Source organism: Heterodontus francisci, chromosome 31 (genome assembly GCF_036365525.1).
Source record: "Heterodontus francisci isolate sHetFra1 chromosome 31, sHetFra1.hap1, whole genome shotgun sequence".
NCBI classification, from domain to species: domain Eukaryota; kingdom Metazoa; phylum Chordata; class Chondrichthyes; order Heterodontiformes; family Heterodontidae; genus Heterodontus; species Heterodontus francisci.
This window is the reverse complement of record NC_090401.1, coordinates 18,845,599-18,867,122: the sequence shown is the minus strand read 5'-3', so window position 1 is coordinate 18,867,122 and position 21,524 is coordinate 18,845,599. Positions and strand designations below refer to the sequence as shown.

Genomic DNA, 21,524 nt, shown 5'->3' with positions numbered 1-21,524 from the left:
AGTGAGTGAGTGAGTGAGCTGGTGTGAGTTGAGGAGGTTTATGTGAGAATGCGAGTGAGTGAGTGAGTGAGTGAGCTGGTGCGAGTTGAGGAAGTTTATGTGGGAATGCGAGTGAGTGAGTGAGCTGCTGCGAGTTGAGGAAGTTTATGTGGGAATGCGAGTGAGTGAGTGAGCTGGTGTGAGTTGAGGAAGTTTATGTGGGAACGCGAGTGAGTGAGTGAGTGAGCTGGTGTGAGTTGAGGATGTTTATGTGGGAATGCGAGTGAGTGAGTGAGTGAGCTGGTGTGAGTTGAGGAGGTTTATGTGGGAATGCGAGTGAGTGAGTGAGTCAGCTGGTGTGAGTTGAGGATGTTTATGTGGGAATGCGAGTGAGTGAGTGAGTGAGTCAGCTGGTGTGAGTTGAGGATGTTTATGTGGGAATGCGAGTGAGTGAGTGAGCTGGTGCGAGTTGAGGGTATTTATGTGGGAATGCAAGTGTGTGAGCTGGTGTGAGTTGAGGAAGTTTGTGGGAATGCGATCGAGTGAGTGAGTGAGTCAGCTGGTGTGAGTTGAGTATGTTTATGTGGGAATGCGACTGTGTGAGTGAGTGAGTGAGCTTGTGCGAGTTGAGGATATTCATGTGGGAATGCGAGTGTGTGAGTGAGCTGGTGCGAGTTGAGGATGTTTATGTGGGAATGTGAGTGAGTGAGCTGGTGCGAGTTCCTTCAAGATGGCTCCTGGGCTGTAAGCTCCCTGGGAAGCTCCCTTGCTGTTCAACTCTATCCATGGCCATCTGCTCCCATTCCTAATGTTTTCTCCCCCAATCTACACTCTTAAACTGTTTAAACTCCCCTGGCTCTTTAAATCAGTTCATTTTAGCCCTATCTAAAAGCTAACAGTTAGTTTAGTGTATTTTACCTGGGCCCACTGCCCTCCCCCAGCCACACCTGCTCTTTGTTTTCTCAATGACATTGATCCGGCCGAAACTGAAGAGCACAGCTGTTGATACTTTAATCTCCGATCCTGCTGTCTTCACCGCCCAGAGTGTCTGCAGCCAGGGCGTGCGCTAAGTCCATTGAGGTGAACAAGGAGCAGCGGGTCCCTAGAGAAGTCTTGAGAAAAGGTGCCCCGATCACCCAAAAAATCCACGAACGGCCCCCCCGGCCGCAACTTCAAAGCGCCCGCGGGAGATGGCTCGGAGAGCATCTGCTGCGCACTGTCAGCAATGCTGCATGCCTTTATTTAAACCACTGCAAAAAAAAAACCCTTAGCGAATGTAATCACCTCTGTAAGTCTGCCAAAAGATGCTTCACCTCCCAAAGGACGTGGATGAGCTTTCCGGACGTCGATGGTGGGCACTGAGGAAATGGCTTATTACCTGCACCAGCTTTCCCCACCCCCTCCCCCCCCCTTACCCCCTTCCACCCCCCGTCCCCTTCCCTGCTCCACCCTCTCAGCTCACCCCCTCACAACCCCGTCCCAGCCCGCCGCTCCTCGCACCATCTTCCCCCCGCACCCCCCCACCCCCTTACAGCCCCCTTCCCAGCTCCCCCTCGCACCCCCCTCCCTCTACCCCTCCCCCTTGCATCCCCTCCTCCCACCGACACCATCCTACACCTGTGTAGGGGCCCCAACAACCCCACTGCCTTGTGGGCGTCTCAGGAGAGACCAAGGCTAAGGGAGTAAACCCTAACAGATAATCAGGAGCGGAACCCCGTAGGCGGTCATGTGTCACCTTTGGCATGTTTCCGGCAGTTCCTGCAGCCATACTGGTGCCAAACGTCGTACCCTGCACTCCTTTGGACCCCACCAGAAAGGGCGAGAGGGGGGTTTTGACGACTGGGCAACTCTCAACCTCCATACATTTGCCCAGGCATGCGCCATGGAGATCACCTCCAGGCGCGTATCCATTGTCTCTCGAGATAAGGAGGCACAAAAGAAAGAAAGAGGTTAGGCCAGCTATGAGGAAAGATTGGATAGGCTGGGGCTGTTTCCTTTGAAACACAGGAGGCTGAGGGAAGATTGAAATGAGATGTATAAAATTATGAGGGGCCTAGATAGTGTACATAGGAAGGATCTATTTCCCTTAGCAGAGAAGTCAATAACAAGGGGGCACAGATTTAAAGTAATTGGCAGAAGAGGGGAGTTGAGGAGAAAGTTTTTCACCCAGAGAGTGGTGGGGGACTGGAATTCACTGCCTGAAAGGATGGTAAGGCAGAAACGCTCATCGCATTCAAAAAAACACTTGGACGTGCAATTGAGATGCCATAACCCACAGGACTACAGACCAAGAGCTGGACAGTGGGATTAGACTGGATAGTTTTTTGCAGCTGGCACAGACACAATGGGCCTAATGGCCTTGCTCTGTGCTGTAAATCTTTCTATGTTTCTAGTAGGCATAATGGGCAGCGACTCTAATTGGCAGCAGGTGACCATTGGTGTTCCACAAAGATCAGTGTTGGGGCTTCAACTATTCACCACATGTATTAACAACTTAGATGATGGAATAGAAAGCCACATGTCAAAATTTGCTGATGACACAAAGCTAGGCAACATTGTAAGCAGGGCATCTGGAAGCATAAAATTATAGAGATATTGATAGGTTGAGTGAAAGGGCAAAACTGTGACAAATAGATTTCAATGTAGGCAAATGTGAGATCATCCACTTTGGACCTAAAAAGGATAGAACAGGGTTCTTTCTAGACGGTGAAAAGCTAGAAACAGTGGAGGTCTAAGTACATAGTTAATTAAAATGTCATGAACAGGTGCAGAAAATAATCAGAAAGGTTAAGGGAATGTTAGCCTTTAAATCTACAGGACTAGAAAACAAGGGGATAGAAGTCATGCTTCAGCTTTACCATATACAAATATTAAGAGAGGGATAGAAGAGCAAATCTGGAGGGAAATCGCAGACATGTGCAGGAACTGTAGAATGGGGGGCTTTATCCCACTCGATATCTTGGTAATTAATGTTAGAGTAAAGGGTAAGGAGGGGGAGAAATTTCTGAAATGTCTGCAGGAGAACTTCTTTGACCAGTATGTTCTCGGTCGAACTCGGAAGAAGGCATCGCTGGATCTGGTGCTGGGGAATTTGGTGGGGGCAAGTGAACCAAGTGTTTTGGAGGGGGAACACTTAGGTACGAGTTATCATTGTGTCATAAGGCTTAGATTAGTAATGGAGAAGAGCAAGTAACAATCTCAAGTAGAACTTCTAAATTGGAAGAGGGCTAACTTCAATGGGATGAGAGGGGATCCAGTCAGGGTAAAATGGAGCCTAAGATTTACAGGAAAAATGGTAACAGAATAATGGGTGAGCTTTGGATACCGTTTTGGATACTGTTGGGGGGGACGACTTACCAGGGGTAAGCAATGGGGTGCAGGTCTCTGGCACAGAGTCTGTCCCTGTTGCTCAGAAGGGAAAAGGGAAGAGGAGCAGAGCATTAGTCATTGGGGACTCCATAGTTAGGGGAACAGATAGGAGGTTCTGTGGGAACGAGAGAGACTCACGGTTGGTGTGTTGCCTCCCAGGTGCCAGGGTACGTGATGTCTCCGATCGTGTTTTTGGGATCCTTAAGGGGGAGGGGGAGCACCCCCAAGTCGTGGTCCACATAGGCACCAACGACATAGGTAGGAAGAGAGATGGGGATTTAAGGCAGAAATTCAGGGAGCTAGGGTGGAAGCTTAGAGCGAGAACAACCAGAGTTGTTATCTCTGGGTTGTTGCCTGTGCCACGTGCTAGCGAAGAGAGGAATAGGGAGAGAGAGGAGTTGAACACGTGGCTGCAGGGATGGTGCAGGAGGGAGGGTTTTGGTTTCCTGGATAATTGGGGCTCTTTCTGGGGTAGGTGGGACCTCTACAAACAGGATGGTCTTCACCTGAACCAGAGGGGTACCAATATCCTGGGGGGGAGATTTGTTAGTGCTCTTCGGGGGGGTTTAAACTAAATCAGCAGGGGAATGGGAACCTAAATTGCAGTGCCAGTGTACAGGCTGTTGAGAGTAGTGAGGTAGGGGATAAGGTTACAGGGACACAAGAGGGCACTGGCAAGCAAGAACTTGGTTTAAAGTGTGTCTACTTCAACGCCAGGAGCATCCGGAATAAGGTGGGTGAGCTTGCAGCATGGGTTGGTACCTGGGATCCTGATGTTGTGGCCATTTCGGAGACATGGGTAGAGCAGGGGCAGGAATGGATGTTGCAGGTTCCGGGATTTAGATGTTTCAGAAAGAACAGAGAAGAGGGTAAAAGAGGGGGGGGTGTGGCATTGTTAATCAAGGAAAGTATTACAGCGGCAGAAAGGACGTTTGAGGACTCGTCTACTGAGGTAGTCTGGGCCGAGGTTAGAAACAGGAGAGGAGAGGTCACCCTGTTGGGAGTTTTCTATAGACCTCCGAATAGTTCCAGAGATGTAGAGGAAAGGATAGCGAAGATGATTCTCGACAGGAGCGAGAGTAACAGGGTAGTGGTTATGGGGGACTTTAACTTTCCAAATATTGACTGGAAATACTATAGTTCGAGTACTTTAGATGGGTCTGTTTTTGTCCAGTGTGTGCAGGAGGGTTTTCTGACACAGTATGTGGACAGGCCAACCAGGGGCGATGCCACATTGGATTTGGTACTGGGTAATGAACCCGGCCAGGTGTTTGATTTAGATGTAGGTGAGCACTTTGGCGATAGTGATCACAATTCGGTTAGGTTTACCTTAGCGATGGGCAGGGACAGGTATATACCGCAGGGCAAGAATTATAGCTGGGGGAAAGGAAATTATGACGCGATTAGGCAAGATTTAGGATGTGTAGGATGGGGAAGGAAACTGCAGGGGATGGGCACAAACGAAATGTGGAGCTTATTCAAGGAGCAGCTAATGCGTGTCCTTGATAAGTATGTACCTGTCAGGCAGGGAGGAAGTTGTCGAGCAAGGGAGCCGTGGTTTACTCAAGAAGTTGAAGCGCTTGTCAAGAGGAAGAGGGCGGCTTATGTTAGGATGAGACGTGAAGGCTCAGTTAGGGCGCTTGAGAGTTACAAGCTAGCCAGGAAGGATCTAAAGGGAGGGCTAAGAAGAGCAAGGAGAGGACACGAGAAGTCATTGGCGGATAGGATCAAAGAAAACCCTAAGGCTTTCTATAGGTATATCAGGAATAAACGAATGATAAGAGTTAGAACAGGGCCAATCAAGGATAGTAGTGGGAAGTTGTGTGCGGAATCAGAGGAGATAGGGGAAGCGTTAAATGAATATTTTTCGTCAGTATTTACAGTAGAGAAAGAAAATGTTGCCGAGGAGATTACTGAGATACAGCCTACTAGGCTAGATGGGATTGAGATTCACAAGGAGGAGGTGTTAGCAATTTTGGAAAGAGTGAAAATAGATAAGTCCCCTGGGCCAGATGGGATTTATCCTAGGATTCTCTGGGAAGCCAGGGAGGAGATTGCAGAGCCGTTGTTGTTGATCTTTAAGTCGTCATTGTCGACAGGAGTAGTGCCGGAGGACTGGAGGATAGCAAATGTTGTCCCCTTGTTCAAGAAGGGGAGTAGAGACAGCCCTGGTAATTATAGACCTGTGAGCCTTACTTCGGTTGTGGGTAAAATGTTGGAAAAGGTTATAAGAGACAGGATTTATAATCATCTTGAAAAGAATAAGTTCATTTGCGATAGTCAGCACGGTTTTGTGAAAGGTAGGCCGTGCCTCACAAACCTTATTGAGTTTTTCGAGAAGGTGACCAAACAGGTGGATGAGGGTAAAGCCGTGGATGTGGTGTATATGGATTTCAGTAAGGCGTTTGATAAGGTTCCCCACGGTAGGCTATTGCAGAAAATACGCAAGTATGGGGTTGAAGGTGATTTAGAGCTTTGGATCAGAAATTGGCTAGCTGAAAGAAGACAGAGGGTGGTGGTTGATGGCAAATGCTCATCCTGGAGTTTAGTTACTAGTGGTGTACCGCAAGGTTCTGTTTTGGGGCCACTGCTGTTTGTCATTTTTATAAACGACCTGGAAGAGGGTGTAGAAGGGTGGGTTAGTAAATTTGCGGATGACACGAAGGTCGGTGGAGTTGTGGATAGTGTCGAAGGGTGTTGTAGGGTACAGAGGGACATAGATAGGCTGCAGAGCTGGGCTGAGAGATGGCAAATGGAGTTTAATGCGGAGAAGTGTGAGGTGATTCACTTTGGAAGGAGTAACAGCAATGCAGAGTACTGGGCTAATGGGAAGATTCTTGGTAGTGTAGATGAGCAGAGAGATCTTGGTATCCAGGTACATAAATCCCTGAAAGTTGCTACCCAGGTTAATAGGGCTGTTAAGAAGGCATATGGTGTGTTAGCCTTTATTAGTAGGGGGATCGAGTTTCAGAGCCACGGGGTCATGATGCAGCTGTACAAAACTCTGGTGAGGCCGCACCTGGAGTATTGCGTGCAGTTCTGGTCACCGCATTATAGGAAGGATGTCGAAGCTTTGGAAAGGGTGCAGAGGAGATTTACTAGGATGTTGCCTGGTATGGAAGGAAGGTCTTACGAGGAAAGGCTGAGGGACTTGGGGTTGTTTTCGTTAGAGAGAAGGAGGAGGAGAGGTGACTTAATAGAGACATACAAGATAATCAGAGGGTTAGATAGGGTGGATAGTGAGAGTCTTTTTCCTCGGATGAGGATGGCAAACACGAGGGGACATAGCTTTAAGTTGAGGGGTGAAAGATATAGGACAGATGTCAGAGGTAGTTTCTTTACGCAGAGAGTAGTAGGGGCGTGGAACGCCCTGCCTGCAACAGTAGTAGACTCGCCAACTTTAAGGGCATTTAAGTGGTCATTGGATAGACATATGGATGTAAATGGAATAGTGTAGGTCAGATGATCGGCGCAACATCGAGGGCCGAAGGGCCTGTACTGCGCTGTAATATTCTAATTCTAATTCTAATTCTTTAAGATGTTTCAGGCTAGGAACATTCTAACAATGGCCAAAGAAAGGGGAACCAAAGCCAGGGCTCTGTGAATGATGAGGGAGATACAGAATATGATGAAACAAAAAAGGAGGGTGTATGATGCATGCCAGGTGAATTCTTCAAGCGAGAACCAGACCGAATACACTAAGTTGAGAAGCGAAGTGAAGAGGAAAATAAGAATAGCAACGAGACAATATAGTATAGAATGGCAGTTAACATAAAAGGGAACCCAAAAATCTTCTACTGGTATGTAATTAGTAAGTGGCTAGTAAGAGACAGGGTGGGGCCAATTAGCAACAAGGAGGGTGATAAATGCTTAGAGGTGCAGGGCAAGACTAGAATACTTAGTAAATACTGATACGCAGTACTCACTAAAGGAAGAGGATGCTGACAAACTATTGGTAGAAGTGGAACTGGTAGAGGCAATGGATGGGGTGAAAATTGATAGTATTGGAAATGCTTAGAGTGGATAAGTTGTCTGGTCCGGATGGCTTGCATCCAAGGTTGTTAAAGGAGGTGGGGGGTGGAGATAGCGGAAGGGCTGGCCATAATCTTCCAATCTTCCCTAGATATGGGGGGGGTCCCAGAGGATTGGAGACTGGCAAATGTGGCACCCTTAGTCAAGAAAGGGTGGAAAGACATTGTTAGTAACTAAAGGCCAGTCAGTTTAACATCAATGCTGAGTAACGTTTTAGAAACAATAATCGGGGGGAGAAAAATCAACAGGGACTTGGAGAGGTTTGAATTAATAAAGGAGAGCCAGCATGGATTTGTGTAAGGCAGATCATGATTTACTAATGGAATTTTTTGATCAAGTAACAGAGAAGGCTGATGAAGGGAATGAGGTGATGTTGTCTATGTGGATTTTCCAAAAGCATCTGACAAAGTACCACATAAAAGGCAGGTTAACAAAATTGAGGCTCGTGGAATAGGAGGGTCAGTGTCAGCTTGGACAAAAAATTGGCATAAGGACAAAAATAGCGAGTCATGGTAAGTGGCTGTTTTCAGACTGGGAGATGGTGTCAGTGGTGTTCCCAAAGGTCAGTGCTAGGACTACTGCCTTTTTGATAGATATAACTGACTTGGATATTGGAATACAGAGTAAGATATTAAAATTTGACGATTATACCAAACATGGAGGAGTGGCAAACAGTGAGGATGATACCAATCAACTGCAAAAGGACATAGATAAGCTAGCAGAATGGGCAAATAAGTGGCAGATGGAATTTAATAGAGAAGTGTGAGTTGGTGCATTTTGGCAGAAGGGAATAGGGAGAGGCAATATAGACTTAATGGCACAGTTCTAAAGAGTGTGCAAGTAGAGTGGGACCTAGGGGTTCATCTACATAGATCTCTGAAGGTGGCAGGACATATTGAGAGAGTAGTTCGCAAAGCATGTGGGATGTGAGGGTCCTTGAGAGGGTGCAGAGATTTACCAGAATGGTTCCAAGGATGAGAGAATTTAGCTACAAGGTTAGGTTGGAGAAGCTGGGCTTGTTCTTCTTGCAACAAAGAAGAGTGAGGGATGATTTGATATAGAGCGGTATAAGATTATGACAGGTTTAGATAAGGTAGACAAAGAAAAGCTGTTCCCCTTAGTTGATAGGGGGACACAGATTTAAGGTTCTGGGCAAGGGATGCAGTGGGATGTCAGGAAGAGCTTTTTTATTTGCAACCAGTGGTAATGACCTGGAACTCGCTGCCTATGAAGGTGGTGGAAGAGAAGAAGATTGATGATTTCAAAAGGAAACTGGATGGACACTTAAGGGAAATAAACTTTCAGGGCTTTGCAGATGAAGTGGAGGAAATGGGACTGATTGGTTGCTCTAAAGAGAGCCAGCATGGACTTAATGGGCTCCTTCTGTACCATAATGACTCTATGACAAAGTCCTGGTTAGACCGCACCTGGAATACCGCTAACAGTTCTGGGCACCACACCTTAGAAAGGCCTCAGAGGGAGTGCAGCACTGATTTACCAGAAAGATAACTGGACTCCAAGGTTAAGTTACAAGGAGAGATAACACAAAGTAGGGTTGTAGTCCCTTGAATTTAGATGGCTAAGGGGTGATTTGGTTGAGGTTTTCAAGATATTAAGGGGAACAGAAAGAGTAGGTAGAGAGAAATTATTTCTATTAGTTGGCAGGGGGTCTAGGACTAAGGGACATAGTCTAAAAATTAGAGGCAGATGTTTCAGGCTTGAGATTAGGAACACTTCTACACACAAAGGGTGGTAGAAGTTTGAAACTCTCTTCTGCAAACCACAGTTGATGCTAAGATCAATTGTTAATTTTAAATCTGAGATTGATAGATTTTTGTTAAGCAAAGATATTAAGGAATACGAGGCAAATGTGGGTATATAAGGTTAAGCCAAATCAGCCACGATCTCACTGAATGGCAGAATGGGCTCCAGAGGCTAAATAACTTACTCCTGTTCCTATGCAGCACTTAGGTCAATAGCTCACTTGAAAAAAATTACTTCTACTTTCTTCCTATGCGAGCTCGCTACTGAAGCCAGACACCACAGATCATGGCAATCTCCACACCCACTACCATTGCGTTTTTCTGATGAGGTGGAAGGAGAATCACTGGTCATAGAGTAAAGAGACCAACCTATGTTTTTTCCCTTTCGTGAACTGGATTGCCGACTGAACCACCTCATCATGAGCTCAAATTAACAATTCTTTGGCCTTAAAGCTACGCATGACCCACATAACCAACATTAAAAAAGTAAAAGCAACTGAGATGGAAAGCAAAGGCCACAGGAAAACTATCAAATCATTACTACTTTGAACACAAAAAGCTTCAAGACATAAAGGTTGAAAATATGTTAGCATACTACTAAAATCTAAGTTATCATACTCTACTGGAGGATGTAGTGCACGAGAGGCAATAAATATTTCAGAACATTCAACAAATGCAGAAATTGGTGTCCCTTTTGTCTTACTCTTACTGATGCTCCAAGTTATTTCAACATTTCTAGTGGGTGCAATGTAACTGCGCCTCCAACAACTAGAATATAAGCAGCAGAGTGGGTAGCCCAGGGTAATTATCCATGAGGTGAATTCACAGTATTGGCTCGACCACTTGGGGAAAGCTTCCAACGGGAGAGAAATATTTATCCTGTGAGGGGGCCAAAATTTTAGGCCATTTTCATGCATCATCTAGCATCTTATTACATGAGCAGCAAGTCTGTACCTTCCTCAATAATAAAGTCTTCTGACACAGGAACTATTTCTTCCAATGAAACATCCTCTGCAATTATCGCCATTCTTCTATGAGTGTACATAAAAATCCTAAAAGGAAAAGCTCATGTTTAAAGTCTGAAACTATTTAGGTGAACAAAACTGAAACAGTAAAGTGGTATCACTTTTTTAAATTCATTCCCAGATGTGGGCATCAATGGCAAGGCCGACATCTACTGCGCATCTCTAGTTGCTAAGATTTGCCATAAACCACTTTTGGCTGTTTGACACAAATGAGTGGCTTGTGAGGCTACTTCTGAGTGCTGCTAACAGACAACAACATTGGTGTGGGACTGTATCACATATAGGCCAGATGGGCTAAGAACAGCAGGTTTTCTTCCCCAAAGGACATTAGTGAACCAGTGGGATTTTAATGACAATTTGACAGCTTTTTAGTCACTTTTATTAAATCTAAAAATAAAAAACTGAACTTCTTTTAAAAATTGAATTCAAGTTCTCAAACTGCCATGATGGGATTTGAACTCGCTTTCTCTGGATGGTTTTGTTCAAGCTTTTGGAGTACTTGTCCAGTAATATAGCCCCTAGACTAACAAACATGATAATGCTTCATTACATCAAGCTTTGTTCAAACAATCTACAGTCAGTCACAGCCCCTTGCAACAAAATGCCAGTTTGGTGGTGGAAATAGTTAGCAAGTGAAACACAATCAAAATAGCTTTAATCCCACTGCAGAAGTTTGAAAAAAAAATTCCCTTAGGTATTACAGAAACCGTCAGACATTTGCGAAATTACATTCAACTCAGCAAAAATACTTCCCCTATTAGAAGTTTGTGTATTTTTCAAAAATATTTAAAATCCATTTCTTTAGTAAAAGCTTACTTGCTGATTTTTTTCACCAATGCCTTGGATTTAGTAACGCTATTAGTGTGAATGGAGCTTGTAATGATCACCTTTGCAATAGACTTCATGCTGCATTGTAGTCGGCAGCTTCCTAACACAGGGCTCGTCTGAATTATTAAGTATCAGCAGGAAATAATCTGACAGTTAGTTGATATCTACATCACTAGCAACTGTTGGAACAAGAAACTAATTCAGTAAAAATGGCCCAGAATTTGCAGGGTTTTTGACTGCAAACTCTCAGACTTCGCCGTCATCATCCCACAGAATCTGATTTCAACTGCTTGATTCAGCGCCACCACAAATGAACATGGAAATCCTGAAATTGCTGACTCTCATTCACTGCTCCGCCACAGGCGATGCTGTTGAACCCCATCCCCACCCAGCCAGCCGTGAAATCAGTTGCTCTGGCAAGAAATACCCCTTTTCCACTCTCAGATCACTGAGTTAAATGACCCATTAAAAATTAAATCCTGTTCAATGCGCTCAATAACTGGGTTTTTCATAGCAATATGAATAATAACTACTGCTGAACAACCAATCCAGCCTTGAAACATATGTGGAAGGTTGTTAAATGTCTCTATTATGATGGTCATATTTTGAAAATAATTTTTAAAATATAAAGTTTTTTCATATTTTATCTTCTATCTTTACCCCATGCGTATGTCCCAATCTTTATTTCTTTCAGTGCAAAATGTTTTAAGTGATTTGATTGTTAGTACTTTTAATTTCCTGGTTGGCTGTCTGCAAAAATTCTTAAATGTGTTTGGCTGCTTGGACAATTTGATGACATCACTGCAGCTTGATGCTGAGAATCCCCATTAAACTACGATTGCACATCAAGTGTTTTTGAAGTTCTCACCACAGAGATCACGAGATCGCTCAGCGCAGCATTCTTCGAGGTCAGCGGCAAGCGTCCTTGCTTTGCTGTTGACCGCAAAATCCAAGCCACTGTCATTAAGACTAAAAAAAATCTGTAAATCACCCGCCCAATTAGTGGAATCAGAGACCTTAGCAATATGTAGCACTTTTAAGATGGAGACTAGGAGGAATTTCTTCTCTCAGAGGGTCGTTCTTCTTGGTAATTCTCGACCTCAGACAGCAATGAAGGCTGATTCATTGAATATATTCAAGGCTGAGCTGGACAGATTTTTGATCTACGAGGGAGTAAAGGGTTATGGGGGCAGGCAGGCAAGTGGAGTTGAGGCCACAATCAGATCAGCCATGATCTTATTGAATGCCAGAGCTGCTATTTCTTATGTTCCTATGTTCTTCAGTTAGGTGTACAGACTGGCGAAGCTGGGGCAATTCTCCTTAGAGAAGGGCGACAGCAGATTTGTTAGAGGTGTTGAAAACCATGGGGGGATCTGGACAGCGTAGATGGGGAGCAACTATGCCTATTGATGGAAGGGTCAAGAATCTGAGGACACCAATTTATTTTATCCATTCGGGGGATGTGGGCGTCACTGGCTAGGCCAGCATTTACTGTGCATCCCTACTGGCCCTTGAGAAGGTGGTGGTGAGCTGCCTTCTTGAACTGCTTGGGATGAAGGTACACCAACAGTGCTGTTAGGAAGGGAGTTTCAGGAATTTGACCCAGCAACAGTGAAGGAACGGTGATGTACTTCCAAGTCAGGATGGTGTGTGGCTTGGAGGGGAACTTGCAGGTGGTGGCGTTGCCATGCATTTGATGTCCTTGTCCTTCTGGGTGGTAGAGGTCGTGGGTTTGGAAGGTGCTGTCTAAGGAGCCTTGGTGAGTTGCTACAGTGCATCTTGTAGATGGTACACACTGCTGCCACTGTGCGTCAGTGGTGGAGGAGTGAATGTTTAAGGTGGTGGATGGGGTGCCAATCAAGCGGGCTGCTTTGCCCTGGATGGTGTTGAGCTTCTTGAGTGTTGTTGGAGCTACACCCATCCAGGCAAGTGGAGAATATTTCATCACACTCCTGACTTGTGCCTTGTAGATGGTGGACAGGGATTGGGGAGACAAGAGGTGAGTTACTCGCTATAGAATTCCCAGCCTCTGACCTGCTCTTGTAGCCATAGTATTTATGTGGCAAGGCCAGTTCAGTTTCTGGTCAATGGTGACCCCAGGATTTGATAGTGGGGGATTCAGCGATAGTCATGCCATTAAATGCCATGGGGAGATAATTAGATTCTCTCTTGTTTGAGATGGTCATTGCCTGGCACTTGTGTGGCCCAAATGTAACTTGCCACTTGCAGCCCAAGCCTGGATGCTATGCAGCTCTTGCTGCAGATGGGCATGGGCTGCTTCAGTATCTGAGGAGTCACGAATGGTGCTGAACATTGTGCAATCATCAGTGAGCATCCCCACTTCTGACCTTATGATGGAGGGAAGGTCAATGATGAAGCAGCTGAAGATGGTTGGGCCTAGGCCACTACCCTGGGGAACTCCTGCAGTAATGGCCTGGGACTGAGATGATTGACCTCCAACAACCACAACCATCTTCATTTGTGCTAGGTATGACTCCAACCAGTGGAGCGTTTTCCCCGATTCCCAAATGACTGCAGCTTTGCTAGGGCTCCTTGATGCCATACTCGGTCAAATGCTGCCTTGCTGTCAAGAGCAGTCACTCTCACTTCACCTCCAGAGTTCAGCTCTTTGTCCATGCTTGGACCAAGGCTGTAATGAGATCAGGAGCTGAGTGGCTCTGGCAGAACCCAAACTGAAGGTCAGTGAGCAGGTTATTGCTCAGCAAGTGCCACTTGATAGCACTGTCAATGACCCCTTCCATCACTTTGCTGATGATCGGTTGTAGACTGATAGGGTGGTAATTGACTGAGTTGGATTTGTCCTGCTTTTTGTGTACAGGACAAACCTGGGCAATTTTCCACATTGCCGGGTAGATGCCAGTGTTGTAGCTGTACTGGAACAGCTTGGCTCGGGGTGCAGCTCATTCTGGAGCACAAGTCTTCAGTACTAATGCCGGAATGTTGTCAGGACCCACAACCTTTGCAGTATCCAGTCCCTTCAGCTGTTTCTTGATATCACTTGTAGTGAATCAGATTGGTTGAAGACTGGCATCTGTGATGATGGGGACATTAGGAGGAGGCGGCAGAGATGGATCATCCACTTGGCACTTCTGGCTGAAGATGGATGAAAATGCTTCAGCATTGTCTTTTGCATTGATGTGATGGGCTTCCCCATCGTTGAGGATGAGGATATTTGTGGAACCTCCTCCTCCTGTCAGTTGTTTAATTGTCCACCACCACTCACGATTGGATGTGGCAGGACTGCAGAGCTTAGATCTCATCCATTGGTTGTGGAATCACTTAGCCTTGTCTATTGCATGCTGCTTCCGCTGTTTGGCATGCAAGTAGTCCCGTGATGTAGCTTCACCAGGCCTACACTCTTCATTGAACCAGGGTTGGTCCCCCAGCTTGATGGCAATGGTAGAGTGGGGGATATGCCAGGCCATGAGGTTACAGATCGTGGTTGAAAACAATTCTGCTGCTGCTGATGGCCCACACCACCTCATGGATTCCCAGTTTTGAGTTGCTAGATCTGTTCAGAATCTATCCCGTTTAGCACGGTGGTCATGCGATGGTTTAACACGATGGTGGGTACCTTCAATGTGAAGACAAGACAGGAGATCACTCCTACCAATACTGCAGCAGGTCAATTGGTGAGGACGAGGTCAAGTAGGCTTTTCCCTTTTGTTGGTTCCCTCACCACCTGCCGCAGACCCAGTCTACCAGCAATGTCCTTTAGGATTCGGTAGCTTGGTCAGTAGTGGTGCTACCAAGCCACTCCTGGTGATGGACATTGAAGTCCCCCACCTAGAGTACATTTTGTGCCCTTGCTACCCTCAGTACTTCTTCCAGTTGGTGTTCAACATGGAGAAGCACTGGCTTATCAGCTGAGGAGGGTAGGGGGGTGGGCAGCGATGATTAAAATGATTGGCAGAAGAACTGGAGGCAACATGAGGAAAAATGTTTTTATGCAGCAAGCGGTTCGGATCTGGAATGCAACACCAGAGTGTGCGACGGAAGCAGATTCAATTTTGGCTTTCAAAAGGAAATTGGATAATGATCTGAAGAGACAAGATTTGCAGGGCTACGGGGAAAGGGCGGGGGAAGTGGGACTAGCTGAGTTGCTCTCACAGAGAGCTGGCATGGACATGATGGGCCAAATAGCCTCCTTCTGTGCAGTAACCATTCTATGATTTTATGTGGAGTATATTAAAGTGAGACTCTTTCCCAAGAAAGAAACATCAGGCAGAAAATTATCCCAGGAACTGTCAAGCGGTGTGATTCAATCTCAGCTCATAATGTCATGCTAGGACCCCACCTGCCAAGAATGAGGCATATCAATTTTGTCATGAACATTGATTTTTAGCTGTTGCTGGAATGAGGAAATGACCTGTTAAACAGATCAGCTGTGGCTGGTAAAAACCATTTACATACTAACAGACATCGACGGTGAGGAAGTGCATTCCAGGGCCTGCTAAGGAGGATACAATCCACAAGGGCCAGGACTGGTTAGAACAGATGATCACATGACCATGTGGCTGTTCTCGGGTTTTCTTTTGAACTAGCCACAGAGAATTTGAATGCAGAGTGTCTGCTTGCTCCTGGACTGAGATCTCTCTTCTGTCTGCTCCCATCTCTTTCTCACAAGCCTCTGAAGACACATGAACCCCAAGAGAGAAAAGTATCCTATAGCGAACAAGGTTTAAGAATACTGGGCCTCAACGAAAAGCAAGATCTACCTACAATCAAGGACTCTACAGTGAGCTCCAAGAACTGTAACAACAACTCTTCAGATATTGCCTCAAACATTTCCACTTTATTTTTCTTCTGCTTTTTTCTTTCTCTATTTGCATGTATCGCATAAGCATGCTAGGGTGGGGCGCGTTGTGTATCCATAGGCGTTAACCAAATTAGAGTTTAAGTTTAATAAATATCAACTTTTCTTCTTGAAACCTAAGAAAGCCTGTTTGTGCTGGTTTCTTTGCTTTATAATTGGAAATCAGTGAACAAGGATTCACCAAGAGCAAGCTAAAAACATGGTGGGTTTAAAATTAAACCCTGTTACAGGAAGTCCCGGTGAAGACTGAGAGGGACCCCTGGACACCTTTCCCACCTGGTCGTAACAATAATATTATTTGAAATCTTAAAATCAGATTACTAACTTATGATGTGCTGCTCGGCAGCCTCCCTTTACCATTTATTGTTCACTATGAAAGATAACACTGTGGGGCGACTGACAGGTAGGGTCCCTATGTAGGTATTTAAAAGCAAGAACGGCAAAAACACTTTAAGCTTAGAAAAATAAGGAACTTACGCATATTCACTGCTGCATTCCACAAGTCCTATAATACGGCTTTCATTTGATTCTCCATCCCGTAAAGTGCCTTGTACCGCATACAAAAAATGTTAAGGAAGAAACAGAGCTGCTGCAAGTACAAAGAGTGGTCACATGCAAACTTAACAAGTCCTGTCAATAGTGCACCTTAAACCGCTTATAATCTGCAGGTAGAACAAGGTCATATTCATGATTTTCCCATTCTGGCTGGAACCTTTCCTGATCTCAATGCTGGGAGGAGGAAAGAGGGCGAGATAAGGTATGTCCATACAGTTTCGCAATGTCAAAATCATATTTGTCTATACAGATGGGCTAAGGTTACTCAAAGCCAGAATTAAATAACAATTCAAAACTAAGTGGCTGCAGTCATTTACTGCCATTTAACCACCCTCAGGGTCAGGCAGCAAAGCCATCTCCTGCGGTGGTGTTCCTTAGTTCAAGGTGTATATCATGCCTCATTTATGCGACTGCACTGCATCCAAAAAAAGACTGTCTCAGGAGGCAGTATTGTATAATCATACTATGTTTATGACGCAGAAAGAGGCCACTTGGCCCATCGTATCTACGCTGGCCAAAAACAAGCCAGCCAGCTGAACCCAACCTTCCAGCATTTGGTCCATAGCCCTGCAGATTACGCCACTTGAAGTGCATATCCAGACACCTTTTAAATGAGTTGGGGGATTCTGACTCTACCACCCTTTCTGGAAGTGAGTTCCAGACCCCCACCACCCTCTGGGTGAAAATGTTTTTCCTCATCCCCCTTCTAATCTTTCTACCAATCACTTTAAATCTATCACCCGAGTAACTGATCCCTCTGCTAAGGTAAATAGGCTCTTCACATCCACTCTATCCAGGCCCCTCACAATTTTGTACATTTCAATCAAATCTCCCCTCAGCCTTCTCTGTTCCAAGGAGAACAACCCCAGCCTATCCAATCTTTCCTTGTAGCTGAAATATCCAGTCCCAGCAACGTCCTCATGAATCTCCTCTGTACCCTCACCAGTGCAATTACGTCCTTTCTGTAATGAGGTGATCAGAATAGCACACAGTACTCAAATTGTGGCCGAACCAATGATTTATACAGTTCCAGCATAACCTCCCTGCTTCTGTATTCTGTACCTTGGCTAACAAAAGGTTCCAAATGCCTTAACTGCCGTATCGACCTGTCATGCAACCTTCAGGGATCTGTGGACATTCACTCCTCCACACCTCTCAGCATTCTCCCATTAATCCTTTGCCTTGTTTGACCTCCCCAAATGCATCACCTCAGACTGCTCCGGGTTGAAATTCCATTTGCCACTTTTCTGCCCAACTGACCAGACCATCGACTGACCACCTCAAACCCTCACACCACACACCAATACACTGACCACCTCAAACCCTCACACCACACCAATACACTGACCACCTCCCAACCGTCACACCGCACCCCAATACACTGACCACCTCCCAAACCTCACACCACACACCAATACACTGACCACCTCCCAACCCTCACACCACACACTGACCACCTCCCAACCCTCACACCATAACCCAATACACTGACCACCACTCAGCCCTCACACCACACCAATACACTGACCACCTCCCAACCGTCACACCACACCCCAACAATGACCACCTCCCAACCCTCACACCACACCAATACACTGACCACCTCCCAACCGTCACACCGCACCCCAATACACTGACCACCGCCCAACCCTCACACCACACCCCAATACACTGACCACCTCCCAACCCTCACACCACACCAATACACTGACCACCTCCCAACCCTCACACCACACACCAATACACTGACCACCGCCCAACCCTCACACCTCACCCCAATACACTGACCACCTCCCAACCCTCACACCACACACCAATACACTGACCACCTCCCAACCCTCACACCGCACCCCAATACACTGACCACCTCCCAACCCTCACACCACACCCCAATACCGACCACCTCCCAACCCTCACACCGCACCCCAATACACTGATCACCTCCCAACCCTCACACTACACCCCAATACACTGACCACCTCCCAACCGTCACACCGCACCCAAACCCTCACACCGCACCCCAATACACTGACCACCTCCCAACCCTCATACCTCACCCCAATACACTGACCACCTCCCAACCCTCACACCACACCCCAATACACTGACCACCTCCCAACCCTCACACCGCACCCCAATACACTGATCACCTCCCAACCCTCACACTACACCCCAATACACTGACCACCTCCCAACCGTCACACCGCACCCCAACCCTCACAACGCACCCCAATACACTGACCACCTCCCAACCCTCACACCGCACCCCACTACACTGACCACCTCCCAACCCTCACACCACACCCCAATACACTGACCACCTCCCAATCCTCATACTACACCCCAATACACTGACCACCTCCCAACCGTCACACCGCACCCCAACCCTCACAACGCACCCCAATACACTGACCACCTCCCAACCCTCACACTGCACCCCAATACACTGACCACCGCCCAACCCTCACACCACACCCCAATACACTGACCACCTCCCAACCGTCACACCGCACCCCAACCCTCACAACGCACCCCAATACACTGACCACCTCCCAACCCTCACACCGCACCCCAATACACTGACCACCTCCCAACCCTCACAACGCACCCCAATACACTGACCACCTCCCAACCCTCACACTGCACCCCAATACACTGACCACCTCCCAACCCTCACACTGCACCCCAATACACTGACCACCTCCCAACCCTCACAACGCACCCCAATACAGTGACCACCTCCCAACCCTCACACCACACCCCAATACACTGACCACCTCCCAACCCTCACAACGCACCCCAATACAGTGACCACCTCCCAACCCTCACACCACACACCAATACACTGACCACCTCCCAACCCTCACACCGCACCCCAATACACTGATCACCTCCCAACCCTCACACTACACCCCAATACACTGACCACCTCCCAACCGTCACACCGCACCCCAACCCTCACAACGCACCCCAATACACTGACCACCTCCCAACCCTCACACCGCACCCCAATACACTGACCACCTCCCAACCCTCACAACGCACCCCAATACACTGACCACCTCCCAACCCTCACACTGCACCCCAATACACTGACCACCTCCCAACCCTCACAACGCACCCCAATACAGTGACCACCTCCCAACCCTCACACCACACCCCAATACACTGACCACCTCCCAACCCTCACAACGCACCCCAATACAGTGACCACCTCCCAACCCTCACACCACACACCAATACACTGACCACCTCCCAACCGTCACACCGCACCCCAACCCTCACAACGCACCCCAATACACTGACCACCTCCCAACCCTCACACCACACACCAATACACTGACCATCGCCCAACCATTAAATTGCTGGGATCTGCCCCTCCTCACTGGGTAAATTACAGTTTAAGGGAGGGGAGGGGCCGGAGATTCCCCCCTTCCCTCAGGTTAACTCCTCTGCACATACTCAGAGTAAGCCGCTCTTGTTATCACTCGAGGCCGAAGTCCGGGCTGGATAAAGGCCCGGGGGTGGAGAGGGTGTTGCGGGAATGGGGAATCCAGGCCCAGCCCAGGAGCGGGGGGTATTAAAGAGAACAGACCAGCCCCAAGGATATTGCCCGGCACTTATCCCCCGGCGCCAGCGTTTCCTGCAGCACAACCGACTGGTCCATGGCAACCCCGGGCTCCGGTTCCTTAGCAACGGCGCGTGTCCCGGAATCCCGCAGACAGCGCGCGGGGGTAGCAGTGCATTCCCCCCGGGGGCGATGCAAGGCTCTGCTGTCTCCTACTGCAATTCCTCTCTCCCCGGCCGCGTCCTGCAGTTTCTCCTTCAAATCTTTTGTTTTTTGTAGTCTCTTCCTCGGTTATTGCAGGGTTTTTTTTTTTGCAATCGCCTTCCCTCGTTATTCCAATTTTGTTTTTTTTTTGTTGCAATTCTCTCTCTGCAGTTTTTGCTCGCTTTTTTTTTGCAATACCTCTTCTTGCTCCAGTGGGTTTTTCGCCTTCCTTTTTGTTGCAATTTTTTTCTTTCCCCTCCCCTTCCTGCCGCTCTTTTTCTTTCCTCTCGAAGTGTAATGCTGGTGATCAGACCGTGTAACTCCTGTTAACAGTCTTGCTTGCAGTTCAGGGGCTCGGCTGCCACGTTTGATTCCAGATGCCAAAATCTCAGACCTCCTTCCTGACTGGACTGCCGGAAATCAGCCGAGAACATTCACGAACCTTTGTCAGCGTGGGTGATCACAACATTAATAACATTATATGTCATAATGCTGCTTGTGGGCAGCGTTGTGAGGAGTATCGGATCTTCTCCATTCTTACCCCTCCCAAAGGATACATGAATGGATTCTCTTCCCTGCTGTCTCTATGGAAAAATTGCATCACATTGTGTCCCATTCAAGCAGGTTGTAAAGCCAATCTCAGTTGGGGAAAGGAGGCACAACTAACCTTAGTGCCCAGTCGAACCAGAGTTGCTGCTCCTGGTAACTACTTAGTGGCTCCTCTATGATTCCGGATGATCGCAAGTGATCGAGGCAAGAATTAATGTGTTTGTTGCAGATGTCCCTGTACCATGCACCATGTGCAAAGGAGGCTTAGAACAGAGTCAGTCTGGTTAAAAGAGTGATCCTAGAAGTATTACTTAGGAACATAAAGAAAATATAGCGCCTTTTTACAACCTCAGGATGCCCTAAAGTGATTCACTGCCAATGAAGTACTTTTGAAATGTAGTTACTGTTGTAATGCAGAAAAATGTTTTTTGTGTTCAAATAACGTTAACGGTGAAAGCATCACAGTATCGGTTAACAATGCTATTCTTCATATGCTACCATTGAAGGCATTTAGAACAAATATGTTAAATGAATAAAATTACAAATCTGAGTTGCCATAGTTTACGTTATGTTTAGATCAATGCAATTTCTGTGCTTTGCAAATCACTAGATCAAGTTATAAAATAAGGAACTTCAGAATGATATAATCAGTAATTAATAAATAATATGTTTCCCCATATATTTCTACTTCAATTATAAACAAACTAATTGCAAAACATTGATGTAACATTTTAGGAATTTTAAACGTGTAATCTGGAAGAGATTTAGTCCAGTTTATGTTATGCCCTTGATACGTCAGGTTCAGCTTCCAAGGG

At 46.7% G+C, this 21,524-nt stretch overlaps 1 protein-coding gene across 2 annotated transcripts in view; it reads right to left on the bottom strand.

The window, feature by feature from the left end:
- inpp5b (inositol polyphosphate-5-phosphatase B) overlaps positions 1 to 20,636 on the bottom strand; it is a 192,365-nt gene extending 171,729 nt beyond the window's left edge. The window contains exons 1-3 of one of the 2 annotated variants that reach the window (XM_068011145.1): positions 19,999 to 20,636; positions 16,311 to 16,390; positions 10,098 to 10,195 (exon numbers count right to left, since the gene is read on the bottom strand). In XM_068011145.1, coding sequence (XP_067867246.1) covers positions 10,098 to 10,195; positions 16,311 to 16,390; positions 19,999 to 20,055 — 235 coding nt within the window. In that variant the 5' untranslated portion in view covers positions 20,056 to 20,636. The remainder of the gene's footprint in view (positions 1 to 10,097; positions 10,196 to 16,310; positions 16,391 to 19,998) is intronic. The other variant, XM_068011146.1, reaches the window with a different exon arrangement.
- Between the last annotated feature and the right edge of the window lie 888 nt (positions 20,637 to 21,524).